The following is a 26,037-nucleotide window of genomic DNA, read 5'->3' on the forward strand; positions in this document are numbered from 1 at the left end:
TTGTGTTTTAGACAAACACTCAAAATTGTCCGTTCATTGTCAATGGCATTTAATGTTTGTGTTATAGGACACAATTTGGGTTACACACACCAAAAGCTGGACATAGGAGAGGCTATATCGCCCCTCAAAAAAAAAAGTAAGAAAATATATTGCTCTCTGGTGGGCCAGTCGTACAAGTGGGTGGACCCGGGCCCATTTAGGCCCTCCCCTATAGTGGCACACCTGGATGGTTAAGGTATTTTAAGCCCCACCCCTACCCCTACTGAAAAATCCAGCATAAACCAGCATAAACTGGACTAGCAACTTTCTTGCTGGTCTTAGCTGGTGACCAGCTTAGAGTGTGTTTTGGTCACCTTTTGCTGGTCTTAGCTGGTGACCAGCTTTAGAGTGTGTTTTGGACGCCATCTTGCTGATCTTAGCTGGTGACTGACCAGCTAGGTTTTGGTGGTCTATGCTGGTTTTGCTGGTCACCAGTTTATGCTGGTCTATGCTGGTTTAAGGTAGTATTTATGATGGTTTTGCTGGTCACCAGCTTATACTGGTTTTAGCTGGTGACTGACTGGTCTATGCTGGTAGCTGGTATTTATGATGGTTTTGCTGGTCACCAGCTTATGCTGGTAGGTTTTGCTGGTCTATGCTGGTTTAATATGATAGCTGGTATTTACGTGTATTCAGGTGTATTCTGATATGCAGATAATAAACTTTGCCTGGAGAGAATGCATGATCATGGTGAACTTCCGCCAGGAGCCCGTGGTATATATATTTAAAAAAACAGTAGGCTATACAAAAGTCTCTCTCACACACAGAGCTCCCATTGGGGGCCAGAGGCATCATGGCATGTATAGTCACAATGTACAGTATATGCGTGAGCACATGCTACAATTAGGCAATTCTGTGCATGGCCATCTAAAACTATGTTAACCAAAAGTTGCCCTGCTGGTGGGGCTGTGACATAATCCCACACCATCGGTCCCCCGCACCTACCCATACACAATATTTCTTGCCCTTCCGGTTTATATGTCCTGAATTTCTTCACCGATGTATCTCCCCATGAGTTTCTTCCTCTGAGAATTCTGCCCCATTAATGTTCTGCTTCTGCAGCCACCAATGGCAACGGTCTGAAAGAAAAACCCCCACCATCAAAACATATATGGTTAGCTTAAGGATTACATGGGGTGAGTTGTATGCATTGTCACGTTTTGAAAAATAACTTATTATAATTGTCAACACTTGGACCATTTCTGTCTACTCGCTCTGCCACTGGTGGGATGTGCAGTTCAAAAACCATCCTTCCAGTGACATCACCACTAGATATTCCAAGCAAATAGAAACTACAATCTGTCTCTACCTGGAACGTTTGCACGCTGAAGTAGAAGCCATTGTTCTTGCATTAATAATTAAAAAGCTCATGTTTTTCCGCCCAAACCTGCCTACCAATGATGTCAAAGGTAGGCAGGTTTCTAAACTGTCCACAACTGACCAATGAAACAGAGTGAGTAAACATAAATAGTGCCATCTTAAAATGTGTTTTAGTACGGAGCAATTATATGAAGATAAGTTGAAAATGCTGTGACGGGGTCCTTTAAACCCTTGTTTCAGTTATGCAAAAATGCATTTTCCTCAGTCAGTAAACATACCTCCGAGGCTCCGTCTGCCTTCGGTTTTACTGCGGTCAGGGGCGGTTGGCCTCTCCCTTGCTGGTGGGGCATTTGGTGTTTGCCGTCACCATGTCCCGGGTCTTCTTCTGGTGCCAGCCACACACCAGAGCCAATATGGACCTGATAAGAAGAGAACATTTTTTCCCCATGAAAGTTTGGACAAAAGCAGGCACACTTTTAACAGTCTACTCTACTGTATAATAATAATAATAATAGATAGATGATATTGAATTTTGTTGTTATTCTTCATGTCATGAATATGAATTGATTGCATAGGGTGCTATCCCTTTTGAACTCATTGTTTTACTGTACTCTGTTTTTACATTATGTTCAATAAACTATTCAACCAATCAAAACATAATAAAACAGAACATACCTGTTCTGTATAACTTGATCACTGGTTGTTTCAACATGGTGGTCTGCTTCACTGCTACAGCTCTGTTCTTCAATGGCTGTTGTCAGGCCTGGGTGTCAAATGTATCATCAACAGCTCGGGATCTAGGAAAAAATAAATAAGACAATAAGAATATAGTAAAGACAATGAATAAAATCGGATACTCAAAATCGATTTATTGGAATCGGATCAGGAGCAAATCTACAACTGTCTATACTGTAGGTGTTGAGAGTTAAAAGTATTTGATGCTGTACATCATTTGACTTCCATTCTAGCTGGTAAAATTATAGTGAACTGCACCTGGCATCGCTATTTTGTGTCTATATAAAGTGCTTTGGAGATACATTTGGTGCCAGTGCATTGTCACTGCCAGACTCTGCAACTACATTCAGTAGAGCTAAATGTAAACATTATTATTGATATTCACTTATACCAGTTTAATCAGTAGCTATTTTGGAGTTAAAAGGCATTCACCCAACAACAACAATATAATATATAGGCAATCGTCATTATTACAGTGATAAAGGATACTGAATTATCTGTACATAGAAATGCTGTGCCTTACCTGTACACATCCTTATGTAGGAGGAATCCTCTGAAAGCACAGGAGACCAAGCAGTTATTCTGTTCTGGTTTGTGTCCTACAAAACAGACAAGGGTAGGTGAGTGCGATATAAAAGCTAAAATCCTATTTTTTTTAGACACATTAACAATAAAAGGGTTCTCTATACAGTACATACCTCGTTCTGAAGACACTGCAGGACAGTGGCCAGGTCCAAACTCTTGAACAAGTACGGATACAAAGTTATCTGCTCCGGGGACCAGACCAGACTCAGCAAGTTATGTTTGTGGAAACTCCTGGAAGAATAGAAGATAAGTGTTAAAATAGACACAGCTCCTGTTATTTACCACTTGAACATGCCTATTGTGGGGGTAACATTTGTAAAAAAAAGAAAAAAAAGAAAAAGAAAGAAATTGGCAAAGACATTTGTTGTAGAGACTGCAGACAGAAGCAAGTGGACAAAGTAGAGAGCAGGTTCAGTTTGCTAAGTCTCGGTGGGTTTAAGTGGTTAAAACTTTACACATTTCTGACAGGAAGAGTAGCAGAGGGAACTGGATCACTGTTTGTTGAGATAGACGGAGTCAGCATGGCACTGCTGGTCTAAATACTCACTGATCTCTGAGAATATCCCTATCCTGGGTGGGATGGAAGGCCAGTTTGAAGATGCGGTTCACAATGCAGCGTTCGATAGACATCTGGACATCTTGCAGCTGGTCCTTGCTAGTATACTGCCAGATGGCATCATGGGCCATGGCACCATACATCAGGTAGCACGGACATCCTTCCACTGCTGCAGTCTTGTCGTCAGCCGCTGTACACCCCTGCAAGGCTTTGGCGGGAGGCAGAGAAGTTGAGAGAACAATGTATGGACACATGAACTTCTGGAGCAGTCAATCTGTTGGATTACGAAGAGAAAATAGCTAATCTACAAACTCACAATGTGCTGTATATTGCAATGTGTTGTGAGGAGGTACCTTAGATGAAGTCCTGCATATTGGCCTCCATATGCTCAAGGAGGAGCAGACGGTCGTGAAGACAACACCATGTCTCTCAGCACCCTTTGGAGGTACCTATATAATATTTACATTAACCACTTTAAACCTAGCACTCCTATTCTGGAGAGAACACTTTGCAGAAAATAGATGATGCAGTACACAATAAAATGTTGTAATATTTAAACCCTAATCCACTATAGGTACAAACAGCTGCACCACACCATAGTTCACTATTAGTACACAATAATCACTACTGAGATAATACTGAGTATTATTGAGATTAATACTACTCTCAATAGTGTGATATCGGTAGTGTCTGCATGTTCTGGTCTGTGCCCACAATGTAGATTTCTAATATTATTTTTTATGTATGTAAAACTACCACAACGACATGTAAAACTGTAACAGATGGTCTAAACCAACTATACCAACATCTATGGAAAGTGTAGTGCAGGTTGAGGTGGTGCTGCCCCAAAAACAGATCCAGTACTGGTACAACAAGCTGCAAAGACAATACATAAAAAATAGTTCACTATACAATAATAGGTCTGAACTATACCAACATAATGTATTTGTATACAATATTGATATATTTACACCATGTGAAGCATGGTGTAATATGCATATACAGTAATACAATCTACTGGTACACACTAGGGATATACACCATTGTGCCAGGGAGGGTACAGTCCTACATACAAGCAAACAGAAGCAAGCATACAAATTACAGGTTGTAAATCTGTTCTTGTCAGCTGACAACATTTCCACACATTCTGTGTACTATTTCAGAAAATGTACACACACACACACACACACACACACACACCTGAAAAGCGCACGCAAAGCGCATTTTAGCAATTAGCGTGCTCTCAGACATTCACAGCTTCCAAATGGTTTCAAACTACCAGGCCCGCGGGAAGTACTTTACACTCGCAGGGGCTGAGCGTCTAGTAGGGGGTGCGCGCGCTATGCGCGCGCCGCAAAAATGCGCGTGCACGCGCATCATGCACGCGCATTTTAGCGCATTTTCACTCGCAAACGTGGCCTTTACTTTCCCTCTCCACACGCAAGTTATATGAACGAACTGACACAGGCAATTAACCAGGATAAGGTGCCAATACTGTGATACAGCATATTTATTTATCTTTTTTTTTTCTTCCCCTCCTGTTCGAGGGGGGGCTGTGCCTGGGGGGAGGGGGTGCTACAGCCCCCCCAGCACCCCTACTTCCCTCAGCCATGCAAACTACTATCGCTCGCTCGCTCGCACGCTCTCTCTCTCACACACACACACACACACACACACACAGAGACAGACAGACAGAGAGAGAGCGAGAGTTTAGGCGGTGTGATAGCCTACTTGATTTCCATACCATAACAGCTTATATCCGTCGACAAAACAGGTGTACAAATATACACATTTCTAAAATAAAGTTTCCCCCAGTTGTCAACAGTCAAATTCTTTGCACTCACCTCAATAACTCCTCCCTCTTCTTTAAGCCGGTTTATTCTCGTTTTCTTGATAAATCTGCGACGCAGACTCGCAGTAATCATGGCTGAGGGAAGTAGGGGTGCTGGGGGGGCTGTAGCACCCCCTCCCCCCAGGCACAGCCCCCCCTCGAACAGGAGGGGAAGAAAAAAAAAAGATAAATATGCGCGTGCACGCGCATCATGCACGCGCATTTTAGCGCATTTTCACTCGCAAACGTGGCCTTTACTTTCCCTCTCCACACGCAAGTTATATGAACGAACTGACACAGGCAATTAACCAGGATAAGGTGCCACTGTGATACAGCATATTTATTTATCTTTTTTTTTTCTTCCCCTCCTGTTCGAGGGGGGGCTGTGCCTGGGGGGAGGGGGTGCTACAGCCCCCCCAGCACCCCTACTTCCCTCAGCCATGCAAACTACTATCGCTCGCTCGCTCGCACGCTCTCTCTCTCACACACACACACACACACACACACACACAGAGACAGACAGACAGAGAGAGAGCGAGAGTTTAGGCGGTGTGATAGCCTACTTGATTTCCATACCATAACAGCTTATATCCGTCGACAAAACAGGTGTACAAATATACACATTTCTAAAATAAAGTTTCCCCCAGTTGTCAACAGTCAAATTCTTTGCACTCACCTCAATAACTCCTCCCTCTTCTTTAAGCCGGTTTATTCTCGTTTTCTTGATAAATCTGCGACGCAGACTCGCAGTAAAGTAATGTTATCTTCTTTAAAGTTCGCGGCTCACGTGACGTCTCAGCACAGCGCTGTGTCCCAGATGTAAAAAAGGACAGATCTACAAGCTCACAGCGCGTTGCGATGTGGCGCGTTGTTGGCTTGTGGTGAGATGCTGCGTCTGTTCTGCGCAGGCAACTAAGTGAAATGCATTCTGGGTAATGTAGTTAATGCTAGATTCCAGCCCGCTGTAGTAACAGTTAAAGAAGCTGCTACATTATGTTACTTCATTATATATATTCCATGTACATGATGTGTATATATATATATATCTATGTGTATGATTGAGTATGTACTGCATAGTGTATATTCAGGGAGTACATATTTATTATGCAGTTTGTTATATCAGTAGTGAGAGGAGCTGTGAAACAATGTTTGCATTTATATTCAGCAGTTATATTCAGTGAGAGTGAGTGAATATATTTTAAGAGTATGTTGTAATATTGTACTGTTAATTATTGCATTCTATATTCAAAAGAGTATATTTGTGATTGTAATACAGTTTTATTTTCCTTGATTTTCCAGGTTTATTACCTGTGTACTTTGGTCAGGCCCTACCTGTGGTCAATAAATGAGATTGATTGATTGATTGAAGAATTTATTAACAGTTTGCAGAATTACAGTACATTTCAAGCACAAACTCAATACAAAGGCTGTTAACTGTGAGTGGACGACCCAATTAAGCATTACACTTGTTTCCAATAGGGTCCACCATGTTCAAATCATCAAAACATTTAGAGACGTACAAATAGACACTTCTATAGACAGAACAGGAATTCATCATAAAGGAGGTAAAAAGGGAAAAGAGATATATACAGTGAGGGGGGAAAAGGGGGGGGGGGGCGGGGGGGGGATTCAGAATTTACGGGGGCCAGTTTCGAATTGCAGCCATCCGTAGGTGCCCTTTGAGAGCGGTTTTGAAGGAGTCAAGGGATTCGCATGTCTTAATGACAGTTGGTAGGGCGTTCCACATTTTGGTGGCATAGGAGCGAAAAGAATTTAGTCCCTTGTTTGTGCCGAATCTGGGTTGTACATGGTTCGTTGCACTCCCTCTGGTGTTGTGGGTGTGGACTTCGTTAACATTAAGGAAGTATCTAGACAGGTACATGGGTATCTTGGTGGTGTATCGAATCTTGTGGACCAGACCCATTGCAAGATGCTGTACTCTGTCGTCGACCCTAAGCCATTCCAGCCTGTCGAAGTGGGCAGGGGTGAGGTGGGTTCGGGGGGCTAGATCAAGTAGGAGCCTGACCAGTTTGTTTTGGGAAGTCTGGAGCCTGGTTTTAAGGGCCTTTGAGGTGCTGTGGTACCAGGAGGTGCATGCATAGTCAAAGAATCCCTGTACAAGGGCTCCTGTTAAGGTCTTCAAGGTGTTTTTGTTGACCAGTGAGGAGATCCTGTAGAGGAATCTTGTTCTATGGTTGACTTTTTTGATTACGTTGGTGGCCATTTTATCACCGGAAAGATTAGCCTCCAGGATGGAACCTAGGTAGGTAATTTCATCTTTACGTGTGATAACATTGTCACCCACTCTAACCAAGAAGCCATTTGCCTTGCTGAGATTACTAATAGAGCCAAAGAGAATGGATTCAGTTTTTCCCAGGTGTAAAGATAGTTTGTTATCAGCGAGCCAGGTGCAGATTCTACCGAGTTCAGAGCTGAGGGCATTTTCAACCTGCAGTTTGTCCCTGTCCGAGACCAGCAGTGCTGAGTCATCTGCGAACAGGAACAAGTTGCAGTCACAAGCTGAAGTCATGTCGTTTACATATATTAGGAACAGTAGAGGCCCTAGTATGCTTCCTTGTGGAACGCCACAGCTCACTGGGAGGGGGGGGGACAGTGTTCCGTTCACTTCCACCATCTGTTCTCTCCCCTCCAGGTAGGATTGCATCCAGCTCACTGATGTGCTATCGAAACCAATTGCTTTTAGCTTGTTAACCAGTATGGAGTGGTTCACGGTGTCAAAAGCCTTTTGGAGGTCCAGCATGACCATGCCGCAGTATTTGCCAGCGTCCACCTCTTGTTTGATGTGGTCGCTCAAATAGAGAAGGCATGTGTCAGTGGAGTGGGATGTTCTGAAGCCAGATTGGAACTTTCTTGTGCAAGGGGGTTACTTTGGCCAGTTTGAAATCTTGGGGGACCTGTCCCTGTTTGATGGAGAGGTTTACTATGTGGGTGATGATTGGAGCTATAGAGATGGCTGAGTCTCTGAGAAATTTGGAGGAAATGTTGTCATGGCCTGTGGCCTTGTGGGGTTGGAGGGCACTCAGTTTCTTAATTACCTCATCAGTTGTTACCATAACTAGTTTAAAATCGTCTTTACAAACACCTAGGTTTCTGTAGAAGGTTGTAATGTGCTCTACACCAAAGAGCCCAGAGTGGGAGGGCAGTTTGTTAACCAGAGTTGTTGCTATGTTTGTAAAGAAGATATTCAAGTAGTTGGCCACATCAAGGTTGTCAGTGATGAGAGTGTTGTCCGATTTGATGTTTATGTTCGAAAATCTGGTTTTTAGTTTCTGACCATAGCTTAGTTGATTGTTTAGTAGTAGCTTCCAGAGCTCATGAGGATTGTTTTTGTTTTCCTGAGCTTTATCATTAATGAAGTTACTTTTAGCTGATTTGGTCATGGCAGTTACACTGTTTCGTAGCTTGATTCGTTGTGTATTTAGGTTGTTCAAACGAGCTTGGCGAACACTGTCGAAGCGCTTGGCTAGCTTTGACTTGCATTTTAGAAAATCAGAGCATTTTTTGTCTCTGGCTTTCATTGCAGCCAGTATGTCCGAATTCATCCATGGTTCCGAGCGGGTTTTGCCCCTGGTGGTTCTCAAAGGAGCCATGTTGTTCAGTACTGATGTAAATTTGGTTTTGAAGCCAAGCCAAGCTTCTTCGACAAGTGTGCTTTTAAGCTCATCGGACCAATCCAGACTCTCCAATACTTGGTTAAAAACCTCACTAGAGTAGGTTTTGAGGTCCCTTGATATGACTGTTTTGTGGCAGCCGGTCTTAAGTTTTTGTATTTTGCGGGTACAGAATATCATAAAATGATCACTAAGCCCACATACAATAACCCCTTTCTTGGAGATTCTGGATTTGTCCGAGGACAGAATGAGATCAATGACAGTTTGAGTAGAATCACACACTCTAGTGGGTTGGGTAATTAGCTGACTGACACTATGTAGATCACAGAACTTACTGAATGACTTAAACACAGGTGCTTCCTTACGTTGCATGTCTGTATTGTAGTCGCCAATCAGGATTTTCTCTACACATTCCTCCTCAGCTAAGCACCCCTCAAGTATATCATAGAACCCATGTTGGTCAGGCGGTCTGTAGACGGTGCCCACTAATACTGATTTAGCCTTTTTGAAAATTAATTCAACCCACACAGTTTCAATTTCATCATGCTGTAAGTCAGTACGAGTAACATATTCAGTGTCTTTGTGAATATACATACACACGCCACCACCATGCCTGTTTCTGTCGTTTCTGATCAAAGAATAGTTCTCTATTTCAACTTCTGGGTCTTTGGTTGACTCATCGAGTTTAGTTTCAGAGAAGCTAATGATGTTCGCCTTACCGCATTGAAACATATGCCTGATTTCAGCCATTTTGGGTCCAAGGCTGTTGACGTTCAGGTGAAAGATATGAAGTCCGTTGGCTCTGACTATGGTGCTTATTTCCTCCGTGGTGAAGTAGGGGAGCGGAGGGCCATTGTTGATGTCTGTAGAAGCCGCGGGTTGCCGTGGGGGGAGGGTGGGGGGTGCGTGGGGGTCGTCGTGGGGTGGCGGGAGTGGGGGATGGGGTCCCTCGTCCAGGTTTGTTGAGGGCTCTGGTGGGGCCGATTGAGCCATGGTGTCGACCGGAGAAACAGCAGAAATAGCAGGTAAAGTATCACGGTGTCCGTCTCCAGCCGCGTTGTCCCCCTTGGTTGGATGTGGAGACTCTTCACGCCTGTAGATGGTGGTGTTGTCCGTGTCTTTTGCCTCGACTGCCGCCGATGTAAGATCACTCCGCCTGCTGTTGCCTGGGACGCGCTCGGCTCTTGCGAATGTAGTATCCACAACCGGGACATCAGCGTGTATATCCAGCATGGGTGTGCAGGTTGGCTGGTGGTGAGGAAGGATGCCAGCGGTGTTGTTGTTGTTGGTCGTCGCCTGGCTGGTCGACATTGGTGTTGTTGTGTCGATGGTGATTCCTTTGTTCTCCCCCGTTGCTTGTCCACTCCGGAGCAGTCTTGCCATTTGTCGTGTGTTCACGGGACCAGGGTTACTTTCTATGTCGCCAGACAGTAACAAAATAATGAGAAAGAAAGATCTCTTCCCTTTGCTAATCTGGAGCTTGCTTCTTCGGGCTAGTAGGGATTGAATAGCTCCTAAGCCGTATCCAGGCCGCTTTCCATTGTTCGCGTTAATTTCGTCACTGACCAGGTAAAAGTCGCTGTGAGAATCCGGTTGAAAATCCTCTTTTGCGGTTTTGTTTTTCTCCATTTCACCTCGATGTAATCCCCTTGGCATATTAAGATAGGAATCCGTACACCATAGGAGGAGAAAGAGAAAATGTGGGAAAAAAACGTGACTTTGAGTCAGACGCGCAGGAGCGAGAGAAAAAACACGTCTTGCCATGGTGAGAGCGGAAGTGGAGAAACACGAGTAATGACAATGTGTGCTGCCTGTCAGTAGCCCCACTAGCCCCCTGTCACTAGCCCCTTCAGAGGGCTTCAACCCTAAAACTCCGAACATTGTGTGCCTTGTGATGATTTGGTCCAGTATTTAGTTCAGTGAGTGGAGTTAAGGAATGGTTCAGAAGCTGTGTTCACGTTCACTCTCCCATTGGAAATGAAGAGACTCCAACATTCTTCCTGTCTCCTAATAATGTTACCGCCCACCTCACGCAGATACAGGAAGTAAAGCAAAGTTGGCCTCTCTTGCTAATTCTTCTCTTGGGTGCTACCCTATGGTGCTACCCAGGTGCAACTTCTAATGGTAGCCCATTCATCCAAACAGAAACGTCCTATCTAATTGTATTAAATAATGTCAAACTCACCGACATTGCAGCTGTACGGAAAGCTTGAATTATATTCTCTTTCTATCCTCAAAGTGTTTGTTTCATAAAAATCCACTGCAGACATGTTATGAGCTACTTTGTGTCCTTGCAGGTGATTCTTTTTCTAAGTGCTGGAGTTTGGAAGTGCTCGTTAGATAGCCTATCACTCAACTGCCACCTGTTTTGAATTAGCACATAATGCAAGAGGCAGCAGGGCCAGGACATTGCTTTACTGAAAACGCGTGCTTCCAAACTCTGATGGAAACACGGCCGCGGTCTGCAAATGGGATGGCCAGACTAATATCACTGTGTAGATATTAGTCTGGAACTTGTGTGGAAGATTTATTTCCAAGAGGCAGTTACGAACAGATTCCAACAGCAAAAAAGTCTCACTTTGCATCAATTGCATGGGCTCTGATTGGTCACCCACAACTCTGGGTTGAACGAAATGTAATTGTTACTAAGTAGTAAAAATACTTTGTTTCAGCAATAGCAGATAACTATGCACAAAAACTAATTCCACCCACCTTTTTACTTGTTTACTGTGATGTGACAATAAAGCTGATTCTGAGTTAAAAAAAAATCACACCCATGTGAAGTGAGGGGCGCTTTACCAACCCTATCATCTTACGTCATCGCGATAACATAACATATATGCCGATTTGCTCAGTGACAGACAAAACAAACATTAAACTGTTCATAATGGCCTTTAATGCTTGTTAGTGACAAAACAAACATCATTGTCAATGGCATTTTAATGTTTGTCTAGACAAGATAAACCTGTATCTCGCCCCTCAAAAAAGACATTAAAAGGACCACTTAACACATTTTAAACCTCGTCTTCGTCTGGCCTGGTCCTCACTAGTCTCGCGTAGCCAGACAACTATTCCACAATCTCCGAATGCTATAGGCTATAGAATGTATGATGAAAGCATTTGGAAATTGCGAGGCAAGCGTCTGGTAACACGAGACTAGGTCCTCACTGATGCTCGTTATGGTACCATTGTCTGTCGCATTGGTGGGCTGTGGACAGTTCAGAAACCTGCCTACCGTGACATCATCGATGAGGAATCCAAGCTAATTGAAACTACAGGCTTAGAATCTCTTCTAAGTTAGCTTGCTATAATAGACAGAAGCCATTATGTGAAAAGAACAAACATGTCACTGAGACAGGGTTCTGAAATAACAATATAAAACAAATACTGAATGAAAAAGAAATGTGTGTATGTAAGCACACAACACAGAAGTAACAATAGCAGCTTATATCAAAACAATAAGTAATACAAAATAGCAAATACATTTCAAGAAAAATACAAAAGCTTTATTGTGTAAAAAAAGAAACAAATATGCAAGTCAGGAATAGTTCCACAACCTCGCAAAAAATGCCAATCTACAACTTCACTGCGTGACATTGGCTATTTTCAAATACCGTAGCCCAATTATAACATTGGGTTAACGTATTTAAAGTGACTTTGATACAGTAATAATTTAGCTAGGACCCCCTGGAGCCTATTATGGAACTAATTAGGAGACATTAACTACACAAACCCTAGAGTCTCTATTCTGGCCATGTCAAAATAGGTGAAAATAGCAAATCTACAAGCTTGTGCTGTAATGCAGTGTGAGCTTGTAGATCAACTATTTTCATTGAAGAGACTTGAGAGCGGAGAGGAAAAATGAAGGGAGCCATGTATAGACCCTGGGGGACACCAGTCAATGAGGTATATACAGTAGGTTTACTAGAGATGCACAAGTTGTAGTATTGTTTCATTAGACGGGGGCCGATACCGGTTGGAATATTGTTTTATTATTTTTTGTATTATTATTATTTTTCGTGTGGGTTACGCAGCCCTTCGTCTCACCTTCAGAAGAAAGAAAAAAAAACAGTATATACGGAACTCCCCACGGGACGGACAAATTGTCGTTGCAGCCACCTGGTTGTGTACGGTTCCATTCCGTCCCCAGTGTAGCCCCGCCCCGTAAGAACTACTAGACAGGCCCAGGCGGTGGCGTAACCGTCTGGGCACCCGACTGGTAATCCAGTCGCAGTGTGCCGCGGGTTCGACTCCCGAGCCCGACACGGCCTTTACTGCATGTCTTCCCCCATCTCTCTCCCGTTTCCTGTCAGCCTACTGTCTGTCCCTTCAAAAAACAATAAAAGGCGTAAGCCGCAAAAAAATATCTTAAAAAAAAAAGAAAAAAGAAAAAACTACTAGACAGAAGGGTTGGTGCGGTGCAGATGGGTGTCGCTAGGCTAATGTTTACTGACTTTACAACAATGTTGCGCAGCGCCCATGCATATAAATTTGAAATCGGACGATTTGCACCGGTGCACCTCTAACAGCTACAGTGCAGGATAGCATCAGTTCCAGTGGACTAATGTATATAACCCTGACTCCATAGGAACAGTGTTTACATGTTCTTCTAAATACAAATAGATACACTCAACACAGCACTACATCTCTGCATGTGATGACAATGTTTAGAGGTACTGAAAGAAACAGCACTACACCTCTACATGTGATGACATACAGTTGGAGGCCATCGATATTGTCCTTTTCTTTTTGCTGAGGTTTGCGTGATCTGCGCAAAAGGACAGTTAACCCATTTTGGGCGGGAACCCCTTTTGGTGTTTTAAACATTATGTTATAATTTAGCTATTGAAAAATAGCAGATCTACAAGCTCATAGCGCGCCACCGAGTGGCGCGCTACGAGCTTGTAGGTCTGCTATTTTTGAAAAATCGTGAAAATATTTATTTCAGAAAACTGGAGGATTTAGAAGGATTTTTTAAAATGTTGAGGTCAGGCCTAAATGGGTCAAATGATAATGGACAATATCGGTGGCACCCAACTGTAGCCCTGAAACATGACTAATAATCATGAGTCATGACGCTACTTCACCCCGTTTTGCGCACCTTGCTACATGTACAGCGTTAAAGTCTACATAAACGTTTGGAATTTAAATATAAAGTTCTCACCCACAGATGTTAGAATTTTGCATGGGCGGGTATTGGCACCCGTGCATTCCGTATTGTTCAATGAAAGACATTTTTATCCGACTGCCGACCAGTTTCTCAGCTTTTTCATTCTCATACAGTATAACCTTTTGAGAAAACGGCCACCGATTGGATTAAATGCTTTTTATTAAACAATATGGAATGCACAGGTGCTAATACCCGCCCGTGCAAAATCCTAACATCCGTGATCACACGGGGCGAGCACCTTATATTTGAAATCTGAACGTTTATATAGACTGATCGTTGTAAATGTAGCAAGGTGCCCAAAACAAGGTATAGTTCCGCCATGACGCCCGTGAAGGACGAGCGTCATGTGAACCATGGCTAGTGATGACAGTGTTGAGATAAGAGGCTGTGAAACCAGCGTGACACAAATAGCACAAAAACATAAAGAGTTATTACATCATTATGATGCAACCAGAGTGTTTGGTCATGTTGACATTAAGTGGTACTGCCGGAAGGTCAACATTAAATGTCTCATCTCCCCTGAGCAAGCAGACATGATCTATTGGCTCAGTGGTCAAATACTTATTCAGCACTTGTACGGTGGACCTGGGCTCAAATCCCTGGAAGGACATGAAAGTGACGGAGTAAGTCAAAAGTAACGAACAGTAACACAATTTATATTTCCTCTATCGAGGGTACAGATACAGTACCTACTGAAGCATGGTGGTTGCACAGGGAGGTTTAGTATCCTAGAATCAGGCCCAGGGCCAGGGCAGATCATCTGCATCGTCTTCGTCCTCGTATTCGTCCTCGTAGTCCACTGTACACTGTGACAAAGCAACTGATTCACTGTCACTGTCATGTGACAAAAAAACAGATTCTGATAAATCTTCATCGTCTTCGCCGTTGTCGTCATCATCATCATCATCATCGTCATCATCAGAGACGAGCCTCTGGTAGGTCTTGGCCTCAGAGACGAACCTTTGACAGCCCTGGTGTTCTTTCACCACATCCAGAGACTCAATCACAGTGTGGAGGTGAGAGGGGTGGATGAGAGGCAGACGGATGTGCTCCAGAACCTTCAACAACAGACACAACACTCAGTATTGATTAGTTCAACTGAACAACGCTCATTATAGTTCAACTGAACAACACTCATTATGTACTCGTTCTACAGGATACTGGGTTAACAACAGGATATCCAGTGTGGTGTGGCAACATGACACCAAGTAGAGACTGACCTTGTCAAAGGTCAGCCTGCGGTCAGTGCATGTGTTTAACCACAAGATGGCAGCATCAAACACCATGTCCTCCTCTGGCACATTGAGATGATCACTGGAGAGGATCTCCGTCAGCTTGTCCACAGAGACAGAGAGGAACTCCTCCTAAAATAAGTGATTGTGTGAAGTGATTAAATCTATCCACACAGGCCTGGGTCAGTTGTGGTGGCTACAGGTTGAGTAATCATAATAAAACTAATTCATAGGAGAAACATCCAACAACAGATCAACAACACTAGACACCACTGACCTGCTTGTAGATGACACTAAAGTATTCCAGAATGTAATCCAAGCTGGATTTCTCCAGCTTTTCACAGGAGTATTTGTCAGCCAAGAGGTGGATCTCCACGCAGTTGTAAATGGTCATGTGACGCTCCATGTAGTCACAGCAGGCTTCTCTAACACCTATGACATCCATCAGGTCTGCTCCTGCTAGCAGGGCCTAGAAGACCAAATAAACATGTTTCTAAACACAGATGGAGGACAGAAATGGAGTCCACGGATAAAGTTTATGATGAGGATAAAACATTACCTGCACATTGTCTGTGGAGATGGACACCTCTGAAGTGTAGGCAAAGCTCACCAACATGTCCACCACCTCAGGTTCCACTCCATCCACGTTGAGCCTGTCCTGTGTGGACTCCAACATGCCAGTCGTAAACATCCCCTGTGTGGGTTGAAAACGTGGAGTTAAATAAATGAGAATGTGAGTGTCATGGACGGAGAGCTCCATCTTTTAATGTTTTATGTGGATTAAGGTTAATTGCGGTCCTAAACTCATCTGGTTAGCTCTGGAATGCTAGCGTGATGTAAACTTGCTATGATCCGGCAATCCAAGATGGCCACGGTCGTTGACTCAAGGTTTGTTTACTTTATGAGGGGTGTGTTTGGGTGTATAAGCACGTAATGTGCTCAGCTGATTGGCTGACAGGGTTTCCACAATTATATAGCTTGATGTAGCCAAAATACTCCCGTGGCGAACGACAACAACGGGTGGTATGATTAATTCTAACGCGACCGCGATGGGCCGTCTAACACATAATCTTTGCTTAGAATTGGACGGAATGATTTAGATCAAGAGTTATTCACGTTTTAAGATTTTCGGTCTCGTCGGCTAAAATGGGGGGGAACATTTTCGATGACGTCCCACCGGAAAATAACATTGAATGTTGCGCAACAGACGCTCCCAGCCTGTGGAGCGATGCGATCGGTTTTGATATAATCAATAATCTCTGTCCTTTTTATCAATCTCCGTCCTGAGCGCTGGGCGTTACTAATTGATTGAACGGAGAACTCCGTCCTTGCCGCTCAGGGTGTTAACACCAGGCCATTACATGTGTGCGTTTACCTCAAAGTAAGAGCTGATGGAGGCCAGCACAACTCTATGGCAGGGGAACTCCTTTCCTCCACAGCACAGAACCACGTCACAGAACACCTTGTTGAGTCGTAGACGGTTCAGTCCCTCTAACAGCTTGTTAGGATGCTTGTCTAGCTTCCTGGTTTCCTCCAGAAGACAGGAGGGTGAAGCAGCATCGCCCCGGGTCCTTTTAGCCATGCTGTAGCCCTTCTAGAGCAGCCTGAGGACAGAGGATATGGAATACATTGGTCACATAGTAACCATACAGAATATGCAAGGAGAGAAATGACGGCAGCATCACATGGATGCAGTTAGGGCAAACCTGCCAACATTAGACTGTGAAAAATAAGGAGATTGTCTGGTGTATTCACAGAATTAGTATTTGATATTATAGAAGATAAATGGACCCTTTACAGGTCCATTTTGTAGACTTTCACATATCATCATCATTTTTCTACCGCGGTCGAGATCATGGATGACCAATAATTTAGCTGGAAGTGGAACCTCCTCAAGGACCCCTGGGGGCCCCCGGACCCAACTTTGAGAACCACTGGTCTAGGAAAACATGCATAAATGCACCCACCCAGTCCTGTCTCTCTCTCTAATGTTGGTTACTTAGTTCACATGTTTGTATTAGTTATTTGTTTTTATTTAACATAATGTAGGCTACAGATTACAGAATGATATTTAGATTTAGACACGTTAAAATTACCACCGCTGAAGTGCCCTTGAACAAGGCATTGAACCACTACGATGAAATGTGTTCTATGAGCAGGGCCTGGCTGGAAACAAGTTCTTGAGCTTAGCCCAGATACCCTGGGTAAATATAGATTTCATTTCATTTCATAGCATGTTGCTTAGCCCTGGCTTCTTACCTTGTTGTGCTGTTTATAAGCGTCCTGAATGAAGACAGTACATATATTATAACTAAACTAACGTATTGTTTGTTTACTAAAAGTTCACCTGCAGTTTCCACGTTGTTGCGTGGTCTAGATTTATAAACCAGAAAAGCCGAAAAGCAAGACACGCGATTGGGTTTACTTACTTCCCGTATCTGCATGAAGTGGGCGGACCAAAATATGCTCTGGACACGGTATAAACATTCCAATCATCCAATGGGAGAATGAACGTGAACACATCTTCTTTACCATTTAGCGTAAATGGAAACAAGACCGCAAGGACTCTGTTGCTGTTTATACATTCGGTCTAATAAACTATTTCAGTCAATCAATTCGATCAATGAAACTTGATTCGCTTCTGCAACACTTTTGAATGAATTATTTTTTATGCGCTGCGCTCTGGTGGTGGAAAAAGTCCTACCTCGGCCACTGTATTCTGTCAAAACAGACTCCACGAGCCCACGACCCATGACATTTCAGACAACATAGCCTGGGTAGGTCGACCCGTGTAGTAGTTAGGCTATTAAACAACACAGTGTCAGCCGGGCACCTAACTTAAGTAACGTATTTCGGCAAAATGCTATTCAGATTCGGTGTCATTCTCACTCCTGATTGTTCGGACAGTCTCGAGGTGTTTGTTCTGGGTTCTCGTCCTGAAATGGGTAAATGGGAACCAAACGGAGCGATCCAAATGAAAGCGACGCAGGTGGTTTTGTCAAAGCACGAGCCCTGTCTCTGGATCGGCGACGTGCAGCTGGCAGAGCCCTGCACAGACAGTCTGTGGTTTAAGTTCATCAAAAGAGTGAGGGGCAGTTAACGTCTGGGAAGGTAGAAATTATAGTCTTCTAGACTTCTTATTGTCGTGCATCACAGTCATGTTTTCGCCTGTATGCCCGCATGCCTCCTGCGAGGCGTCCTGTACACTACAGTATAGAATACTTTGGTATCTTTTTAGATATTCCCGAATACCAACAAACATCTCACGATTCTGCTATTGTAATGCTTCATTCTAACCTCTTGGTGGCGGTAAAGACACACCTCAAATTGCATAGCTATACATTGCTTCATTGATTGATTGATTGAAGAATTTATTAACAGTTTGCAGAATTACAGTACATTTCAAGCACAAACTCAATACAAAGGCTGTTAACTGTGAGTGGACGACCCAATTAAGCATTACACTTGTTTCCAATAGGGTCCACCATGTTCAAATCATCAAAACATTTAGAGACGTACAAATAGACACTTCTATAGACAGAACAGGAATTCATCATAAAGGAGGTAAAAAGGGAAAAGAAACATATACAGTGAGGGGAAAAAAAGGGGTGGGCGGTGGGGGGGATTCACGTTCAGCTCCGTTAATTTGTTTGTTTTCCTTGGAGGAGCTGCGTTGGGTCCCCAAGTCGGCTCCGTGGCCGTACCTTGAGTTGGCTGTGTGGCCGTGACCGTCTCTTGTGTTGTCCTTGCGTTGGGTCCCCAATTCGGCTCAGTGGCCATACCTTGAGTTGGCTGTGTGGCCGCGACCGTCTCTTGTGTTGTCCTTGCGTTCGTGTTTGAGGGATTCCGATTTTACAGGGGCCAGTTTCGAATTGCAGCCATCCGTAGGTGCCCTTTGAGAGCGGTTTTGAAAGAGTCAAGGGATTCACATGTCTTAATGACAGTTGGTAGGGCGTTCCACATTTTGGTGGCATAGGAGCGAAAAGAATTTAGTCCCTTGTTTGTGTCGAATCTGGGTTGTACATGGTTCGTTGCACTCCCTCTGGTGTTGTGGGTGTGGACTTCGTTAACATTAAGGAAGTATCTAGACAGGTACATGGGTATCTTGGTGGTGTATCGAATCTTGTGGACCAGACCCATTGCAAGATGCTGTACTCTGTCGTCGACCCTAAGCCATTCCAGCCTGTCGAAGTGGGTAGGGGTGAGGTGGGTTCGGGGGGCTAGGTCAAGTAGGAGCCTGACCAGTTTGTTTTGGGAAGTCTGGAGCCTGGTTTTAAGGGCCTTTGAGGTGCTGTGGTACCAGAAGGTGCATGCATAGTCAAAGAAACCCTGTACAAGGGCTCCTGTTAAGGTCTTCAAGGTGTTTTTGTTGACCAGTGAGGAGATCCTGTAAAGGAATCTTGTTCTATGGTTGACCTTTTTGATTACGTTGGCGGCCATTTTATCACCGGAAAGATTAGCCTCCAGGATGGAACCTAGGTAGGTAATTTCATCTTTACGTGTGATAACATTGTCACCCACTTTAACCAAGAAGCCATTTGCCTTGCTGAGATTACTATTAGAGCCAAAGAGAATGGATTCAGTTTTTCCCAGGTGTAAAGATAGTTTGTTATCAGCGAGCCAGGTGCAGATTCTACCGAGTTCAGAGCTGAGGGCATTTTCAACCTGCAGTTTGTCCCTGTCCGAGACCAGCAGTGCTGAGTCATCTGCGAACAGGAACAAGTTGCAGTCACAAGCTGAAGTCATGTCGTTTACATATATTAGGAACAGTAGAGGCCCTAGTATGCTTCCTTGTGGAACGCCACAGCTCACTGGGAGGGGGGGGGGGACAGTGTTCCGTTCACTTCCACCATCTGTTCTCTCCCCTCCAGGTAGGATTGCATCCAGCTCACTGATGTGCTATCGAAACCAATTGCTTTTAGCTTGTTAACCAGTATGGAGTGGTTCACGGTGTCAAAAGCCTTTTGGAGGTCCAGCATGACCATGCCGCAGTATTTGCCAGCGTCCACCTCTTGTTTGATGTGGTCGCTCAAATAGAGAAGGCATGTGTCAGTGGAGTGGGATGTTCTGAAGCCAGATTGGAACTCGTACAATAATTTATTAGTGGCAAGATACTTTTCAACCTGTTCATAGACTATTTTTTCCATCACTTTCTAGATGGAACTAAGAATAGAAATAGGGCGGTAGTTGCCGGGGTCTAATTTACTCCCTTTCTTGTGCAAGGGGGTTACTTTGGCCAGTTTGAAATCTTGGGGGACCTGTCCCTGTTTGATGGAGAGGTTTAATATGTGGGTGATGATTGGAGCTATAGAGATGGCTGAGTCTCTGAGAAATTTGGAGGGAATGTTGTCATGGCCTGTGGCCTTGTGGGGTTGGAGGGCACTCAGTTTCTTAATTACCTCATCAGTTGTTACCATAACTAGTTTAAAATCGTCTTTACAAACACCTAGGTTTCTGTAGAAGGTTGTAATGTGCTCTACACCAAAGAGCCCAGAGTGGGAGGGCAGTTTGTTAACAAGAGTTGTTGCTATGTTTGTAAAGAAGATATTCAAGTAGTTGGCCACATCAAGGTTGTCAGTGATGAGAGTGTTGTCCGATTTGATGTTTATGTTTGAAAACCTGGTTTTTAGTTTCTGACCATAGCCTAGTTGATTGTTTAGTAGCTTCCAGAGCTCATGAGGATTGTTTTTGTTTTCCTGTGCTTTATCATTGATGAAGTTACTTTTAGCTGATTTGGTCATGGCAGTTACACTGTTTCTTAGCTTGATTCGTTGGGTATTTAGGTTGTTCAAACGAGCTTGGCGAACACTGTCGAAGCGCTTGGCTAGCTTTGACTTGCATTTTAGAAATTCAGAGCATTTTTTGTCTCTGGCTTTCATTGCAGCCAGTATGTCCGAATTCATCCATGGTTCCGAGCGGGTTTTGCCCCTGGTGGTTCTCAAAGGAGCCATGTTGTTCAGTACTGATGTATATTTGGTTTTGAAGCCAAGCCAAGCTTCTTCGACAAGTGTGCTTTTAAGCTCATCGGACCAATCCAGACTCTCCAATACTTGGTTAAAGACCTCACTAGAGTAGGTTTTGAGGTCCCTTGATATGACTGTTTTGTGGCAGCCGGTCTTAAGTTTTTGTATTTTGCGGGTACAGAATATCATAAAATGATCACTAAGCCCACATACAATAACCCCTTTCTTGGAGATTCTGGATTTGTCCGAGGACAGAATGAGATCAATGACAGTTTGAGTAGAATCACACACTCTAGTGGGTTGGGTAATTAGCTGACTGACACTATGTAGATCACAGAACTTACTGAATGACTTAAACACAGGTGCTTCCTTACGTTGCATGTCTGTATTGTAGTCGCCAATCAGGATTTTCTCTACACATTCCTCCTCAGCTAAGCACCCCTCAAGTATATCATAGAACCCATGTTGGTCAGGCGGTCTGTAGACGGTGCCCACTAATACCGATTTAGCCTTTTTGAAAATTAATTCAACCCACACAGTTTCAATTTCATCATGCTGTAAGTCAGTACGAGTAACATATTCAGTGTCTTTGTGAATATACATACACACACCACCACCATGCCTGTTTCTGTCGTTTCTGATCAAAGAATAGTTCTCTATTTCAACTTCTGGGTCTTTGGTTGACTCATCAAGTTTAGTTTCAGAGAAGCTAATGATGTTCGCCTTACCGCATTGAAACATATGCCTGATTTCAGCCATTTTGGGTCCAAGGCTGTTGACGTTCAGGTGAAAGATATGTAGTCCGTTGGCTCTGACTATGGTGCTTATTTCCTCCGTGGTGAAGTAGGGGAGCGGAGGGCCATTGTTGATGTCTGTAGTAGCCGCGGGTTGCCGTGGGGGGAGGGTGGGGGGTGCGTGGGGGTCGTCGTGGGGTGGCGGGAGTGGGGGATGGGGTCCCTCGTCCAGATTTGACTGACATGCGATAATTCATGGAATCAATGGATACTTGCTTGTTTAAAGAATGCATGAAGCAATTCTCTAATAGTGCCATAGAAGGATATGTCATATGTGGCATCCTCTTACAAATTATCCCTTTATTTTGATAAAAGATAACCTGATATGTGTTTTAACCTTAGCTATTCTATGACTAACAAGTCTTCACTTCACTACAATTATTTGAAAACTTTCGTTACTAGTTACTTTGTAGATTTTGATTATTTATACAAAACACACTGCAGTACCACTTCATACATTTATACATTTTGGCCATTTAAAAATAGCCAATCTGCCAGACCTTTGCTGCGTGTCACCTGTCTCTCCTCGTTTCGTGTCAGACTAATGTATACTATCTAATAAAGCAAGAAAAAGCCCCTAAATATATACGGTATGTAAAAATAAATAAATAAATTGCCAATCTAAGCTAACAAATGCAATGTGACACATTGTGAACTTGTAGATCTATTTTCAAAAGATTTTCATACATTTGAAAACTTGTGAAACAGGACATTCTGCATAATTAGTCCTTTCCACCTTTTTTTTGGTACTTTTCTTTTTATTTATTTTTTGCGTTTCTGCCTTTATTGATAGTATCAAGTGAAGAATGACAGGAAAGAGGGAGAGAGAGAAGGGGAGAGACATGCAGCAAAGGTCGTCATGAACGGGACTCGAACACGCAACACGCTGTCAGGCCAGAGCCTATATGTGGCATGCGTCTGGACCACTAGGCCAGCGGGTGCCTGATGCCATTACTTTTGTGCGTACATTTTGATTACGGAACTTTCAGTCAGGACAACTCATGAATGGATGGAATATATATTTATCGAATATAAAATGAGCCTAAACAGCGGGTCCAAAACGACAGGTGGCAGCTGAGGTGGAGGAGGGTGAGCAGCAAAAGTTTAAGCAGACAGCAGCGCAGCAGTATCTGTGTGCAGCAAGCAAGCAGGATGAGCAGTGCAAACTTCCAGTTTAAATAGCCAGTATGAAGATGGAATGATTGTGTGATTGGATGAAGTAAATTATGTGAATGAGAACGTGATGCTGAGGCGGACCAATGAACGGCCGCTGGCAACTGCACTGAGTTTCCTGACTGAACTTGCTCTGTGCATGTCTGTAATGGGCGCAATGCTCATTTTACCTAGTTTTTCCTACATTGCTGTATTGAGTACTTTTCCCACCACTAGTTAATATGTTGTCCTGTTATCTCCTCTGTCTCGTTGTTACCACCAGGCAACGGCCCGCATCATGACAGATGTTGTATGTATGCCCAGAGAAACGTCGTGGATGGAGTGTACTGCCACCCGATCGGTCACTGGATAGGGGAGACGGGCCACACGGATGAGATGAAGCACACCACTGACTTTTACTTTGGCGTGGCCGGTCAGCAGGCCATGCATTTTTCCAGGTCAGTGGTTCTCAAACTTTTTCAAGTCAAGGACCCCCAAATCCACATGTTTTAGCCCACGGACCCGCATTTGTATATTTATGCCAAGGACCCCCATAAGAGATGATTTTGACGACGACTAGCAGTGATTTATCGCCAGTTTGACATGCATTAGGCTACGGACCCCCACTTAATGGCATTTATATCTCTGGGACCCCAATTTATATTGTGAAATCAATGTTAATCTAACTTTGAGAGTGTACAAATGGAACCAAATTTAGCCGTCGGTGTCCATTTGGTTCCATATGTACACTCTCGGAGTTACAGACCCATTTGGTTCCTAACCCCAGACCCCACTTTGAGAACCACTGATCCAGGTATCTCATACTGGCATGATGGTGTCAGGATTCAGGAATATGAACACGTTCAATGTCAGATCCTGATTAATGTATGGGGGATTCATTCATCAGAGTTAAAGCTTGTTTCTAAACCGGATCACACAGACGAGTTTAGAACGAATACCAGGCTTTACTCCAAGGTGGAAAGGCTGGTGACGCGAGGTTAAGTTAGTTCCCAGAAAACCACGAGGACAAGAAAGTGTCTTAGAGGAGCATAGATATAATAGAAACCTTCTCATTGGCCGGTGCAGTTCATTGGAGCAAACTGTATCGCACTAGTAAGGCGGAAGTGCTAGGTAGGCGTCTTTTCCAATCCAAAGGAGCTTTATTGGCATGAGAAAACAAACGTGTACATTGCCTCCGATTGGCCTACCATTTCAGAAACCCACCTACCAGTGACATCATCGATGGGGAAACCAAGCTAATAGAAACTGCAAGCTTTCTATTCCTGGAAAGGTACCATGCTATAATAAAAGCCATTGTTGTTTGAAATGACCAAACCCATGCCCGCCTACCCACTTTTTGTCTACTCTGAGACACAGAGTAGACAAAAATGGTGTCATATTATAATGAGCATTAGTGAGGACCAAATTTATGAAGACAGGTTGACAAGTCGACAGATGCATCATCACTCTCCAAGGGATTACATATAGGTACGTGCAGTTTGTATTTGTATTGTGCAAACTGCAAACAACAACAATGTATATAATTTGATAATGCTCTAAATGAATGAGGCCCCATGAGGACAATGTTTTTTCTATGCCAAAGTTGTACATCTCCTTATATCACTGAAGGAGTCTGCTTTGTCATATTTCTTTCTCCTTATCTCTTCCATGAGTTCTACATTCTGTGCAACTTGTGTTTTTCCAATAGCCTGATAACTTTTATATTTCCGTATTTAATTACTGATAACCTTTCTCTTTTAGTAGTTAATTAGAGAAAGCCATTCTTCCCTCCTTCAATGTCATAGTTATGACTTGATGATCTTTATGGAATTTCTGCTTAGTTTAGTTTAGGACAATGAAGAGAGGTAATTCAGTGAAGGAAAAAAGAAGACACATAGGCTACATCACATAATGCAGGACATTTGTTTCCTTGAGCCAGTTACCATAATCTTTAAACAATTTCAGGGTTCTAAAAACATTTCAACCTCCCTGCGTCTGTCCTCAAACACAGTAAAGTCCACCGAAAAGAGCTGTTAAATTAATTAAACAGTGTGTTATGGCAGGGGTTCTCAACGGGACCCCCGGAAATGCTTTGGCAATGTCTCGGGACCCCCGCCCCCTCCCGACCCCCAATATAAATTGACTGCTACAATAACCTTAAACCATTTTGGGCGGGAACCCCTTTTGGTGTTTTAAGCATTGTTATAATTTAGCTATTGAAAAATAGCAGATCTACAAGCTCATAGCGCGCCACCGAGTGGCGCGCTACGAGCTTGTAGGTCTGCTATTTTTGAAAAATAATTTGGGGACCCCCTAAAATAATTTGGCGACCCCCCGAGGGGTCGCGACCCACGGGTTGAGAACCCCTGTGTTATGGTGCAAGATTTCTCTCATGGAAGCTCTTTCTGTGATGAAGGCATGACCTCATATCTAAAGGCGTCTGTAACAAGAACTTAACTGGAACTCATACTTGGTTGCACAGGCGTGCTTGAACGCATCTCCAAAAGCACTTCTGAGTTCTGACCATAGTGGGCATCACAAATGCCAATAGTTTCACCATATGTTGTAGAAATGATATTCCCCTGCAGCTTTGCAGGTCCTGATGGCTGCAACCCATGACTAACACAGCCCAGGGTAGAGCACCTGGCCTATACCTGTGCCAATTTTTGTTTTACACCTCTGCTGCTTAGCGGACAGTGTGGTGTTGTAGAGGAGGTCTCCCCGGACGCGTGCGTATGTCACACTAGTCGAAACATAGCAGGGATTTTTGTCCAGTGTCCACTTTAGTCCACTGTAGTCTGGAAATGGGATGTTTTTTGACATTTTTTGACCTGTGACCTGGTGCCAATTTTTGTTTTACACCTCTGCTGCTTAGCGGACAGTGTGGTGTTGTAGAGGAGGTCTCCCCGGACGCGTGCGTATGTCACACTAGTCGAAACATAGCAGGGATTTCTGTCCAGCGTCCACTTTAGTCCACTGTAGTCTGGAAATGGGAAGTTTTTTGAAGTTTTTTGACCTGTGACCTGGT

At 43.7% G+C, this 26,037-nt stretch overlaps 3 protein-coding genes across 5 annotated transcripts; 1 reads left to right on the forward strand and 2 right to left on the reverse strand.

The window, feature by feature from the left end:
- Positions 1–240: 240 nt before the first annotated feature.
- Positions 241–5,203, reverse strand: LOC306920161 (uncharacterized protein). Its single transcript, XM_079496810.1, has 8 exons — positions 5,080–5,203; positions 4,042–4,111; positions 3,227–3,443; positions 2,793–2,910; positions 2,618–2,693; positions 2,035–2,156; positions 1,638–1,778; positions 241–1,118 (listed from the first exon to the last, which is right to left on the reverse strand). Exons 1-6 carry the CDS (start codon positions 5,158–5,160, stop codon positions 2,104–2,106), a joined length of 615 nt encoding a protein of 204 aa, XP_079352936.1. The 5' UTR covers positions 5,161–5,203; the 3' UTR covers positions 241–1,118; positions 1,638–1,778; positions 2,035–2,103.
- A 6,482-nt stretch (positions 5,204–11,685) lies between these two features.
- Positions 11,686–17,925, reverse strand: LOC306920056 (kelch-like protein 20). Of its 3 annotated transcripts, none has more exons than XM_079496667.1 (6): positions 17,805–17,925; positions 16,476–16,704; positions 15,660–15,794; positions 15,378–15,569; positions 15,089–15,232; positions 11,686–14,926 (listed from the first exon to the last, which is right to left on the reverse strand). In XM_079496667.1, exons 2-6 carry the CDS (start codon positions 16,680–16,682, stop codon positions 14,603–14,605), a joined length of 1,002 nt encoding a protein of 333 aa, XP_079352793.1. In that variant the 5' UTR covers positions 16,683–16,704; positions 17,805–17,925; the 3' UTR covers positions 11,686–14,602. The 3 variants fall into 3 exon arrangements, with proteins under 3 accessions (XP_079352793.1, XP_079352792.1, XP_079352791.1); XM_079496666.1 differs by lacking the exon at positions 17,805–17,925 and adding an exon at positions 17,530–17,541; XM_079496665.1 differs by lacking the exon at positions 17,805–17,925 and adding an exon at positions 17,360–17,508.
- A 35-nt stretch (positions 17,926–17,960) lies between these two features.
- LOC306920604 (laforin-like) lies at positions 17,961–25,501 on the forward strand (the record flags this gene model as incomplete). The annotated part of the gene is made up of 3 exons (XM_079497414.1): positions 17,961–18,159; positions 23,293–23,467; positions 25,492–25,501. 3 exons carry the CDS (start codon positions 17,961–17,963, stop codon positions 25,499–25,501), a joined length of 384 nt encoding a protein of 127 aa, XP_079353540.1.
- Positions 25,502–26,037: the final 536 nt, after the last annotated feature.

Source organism: Electrona antarctica, assembly GCF_951216825.1.
Source record: "Electrona antarctica genome assembly, chromosome: 3".
In the NCBI taxonomy this organism is placed as follows: Eukaryota; Metazoa; Chordata; class Actinopteri; order Myctophiformes; family Myctophidae; genus Electrona; species Electrona antarctica.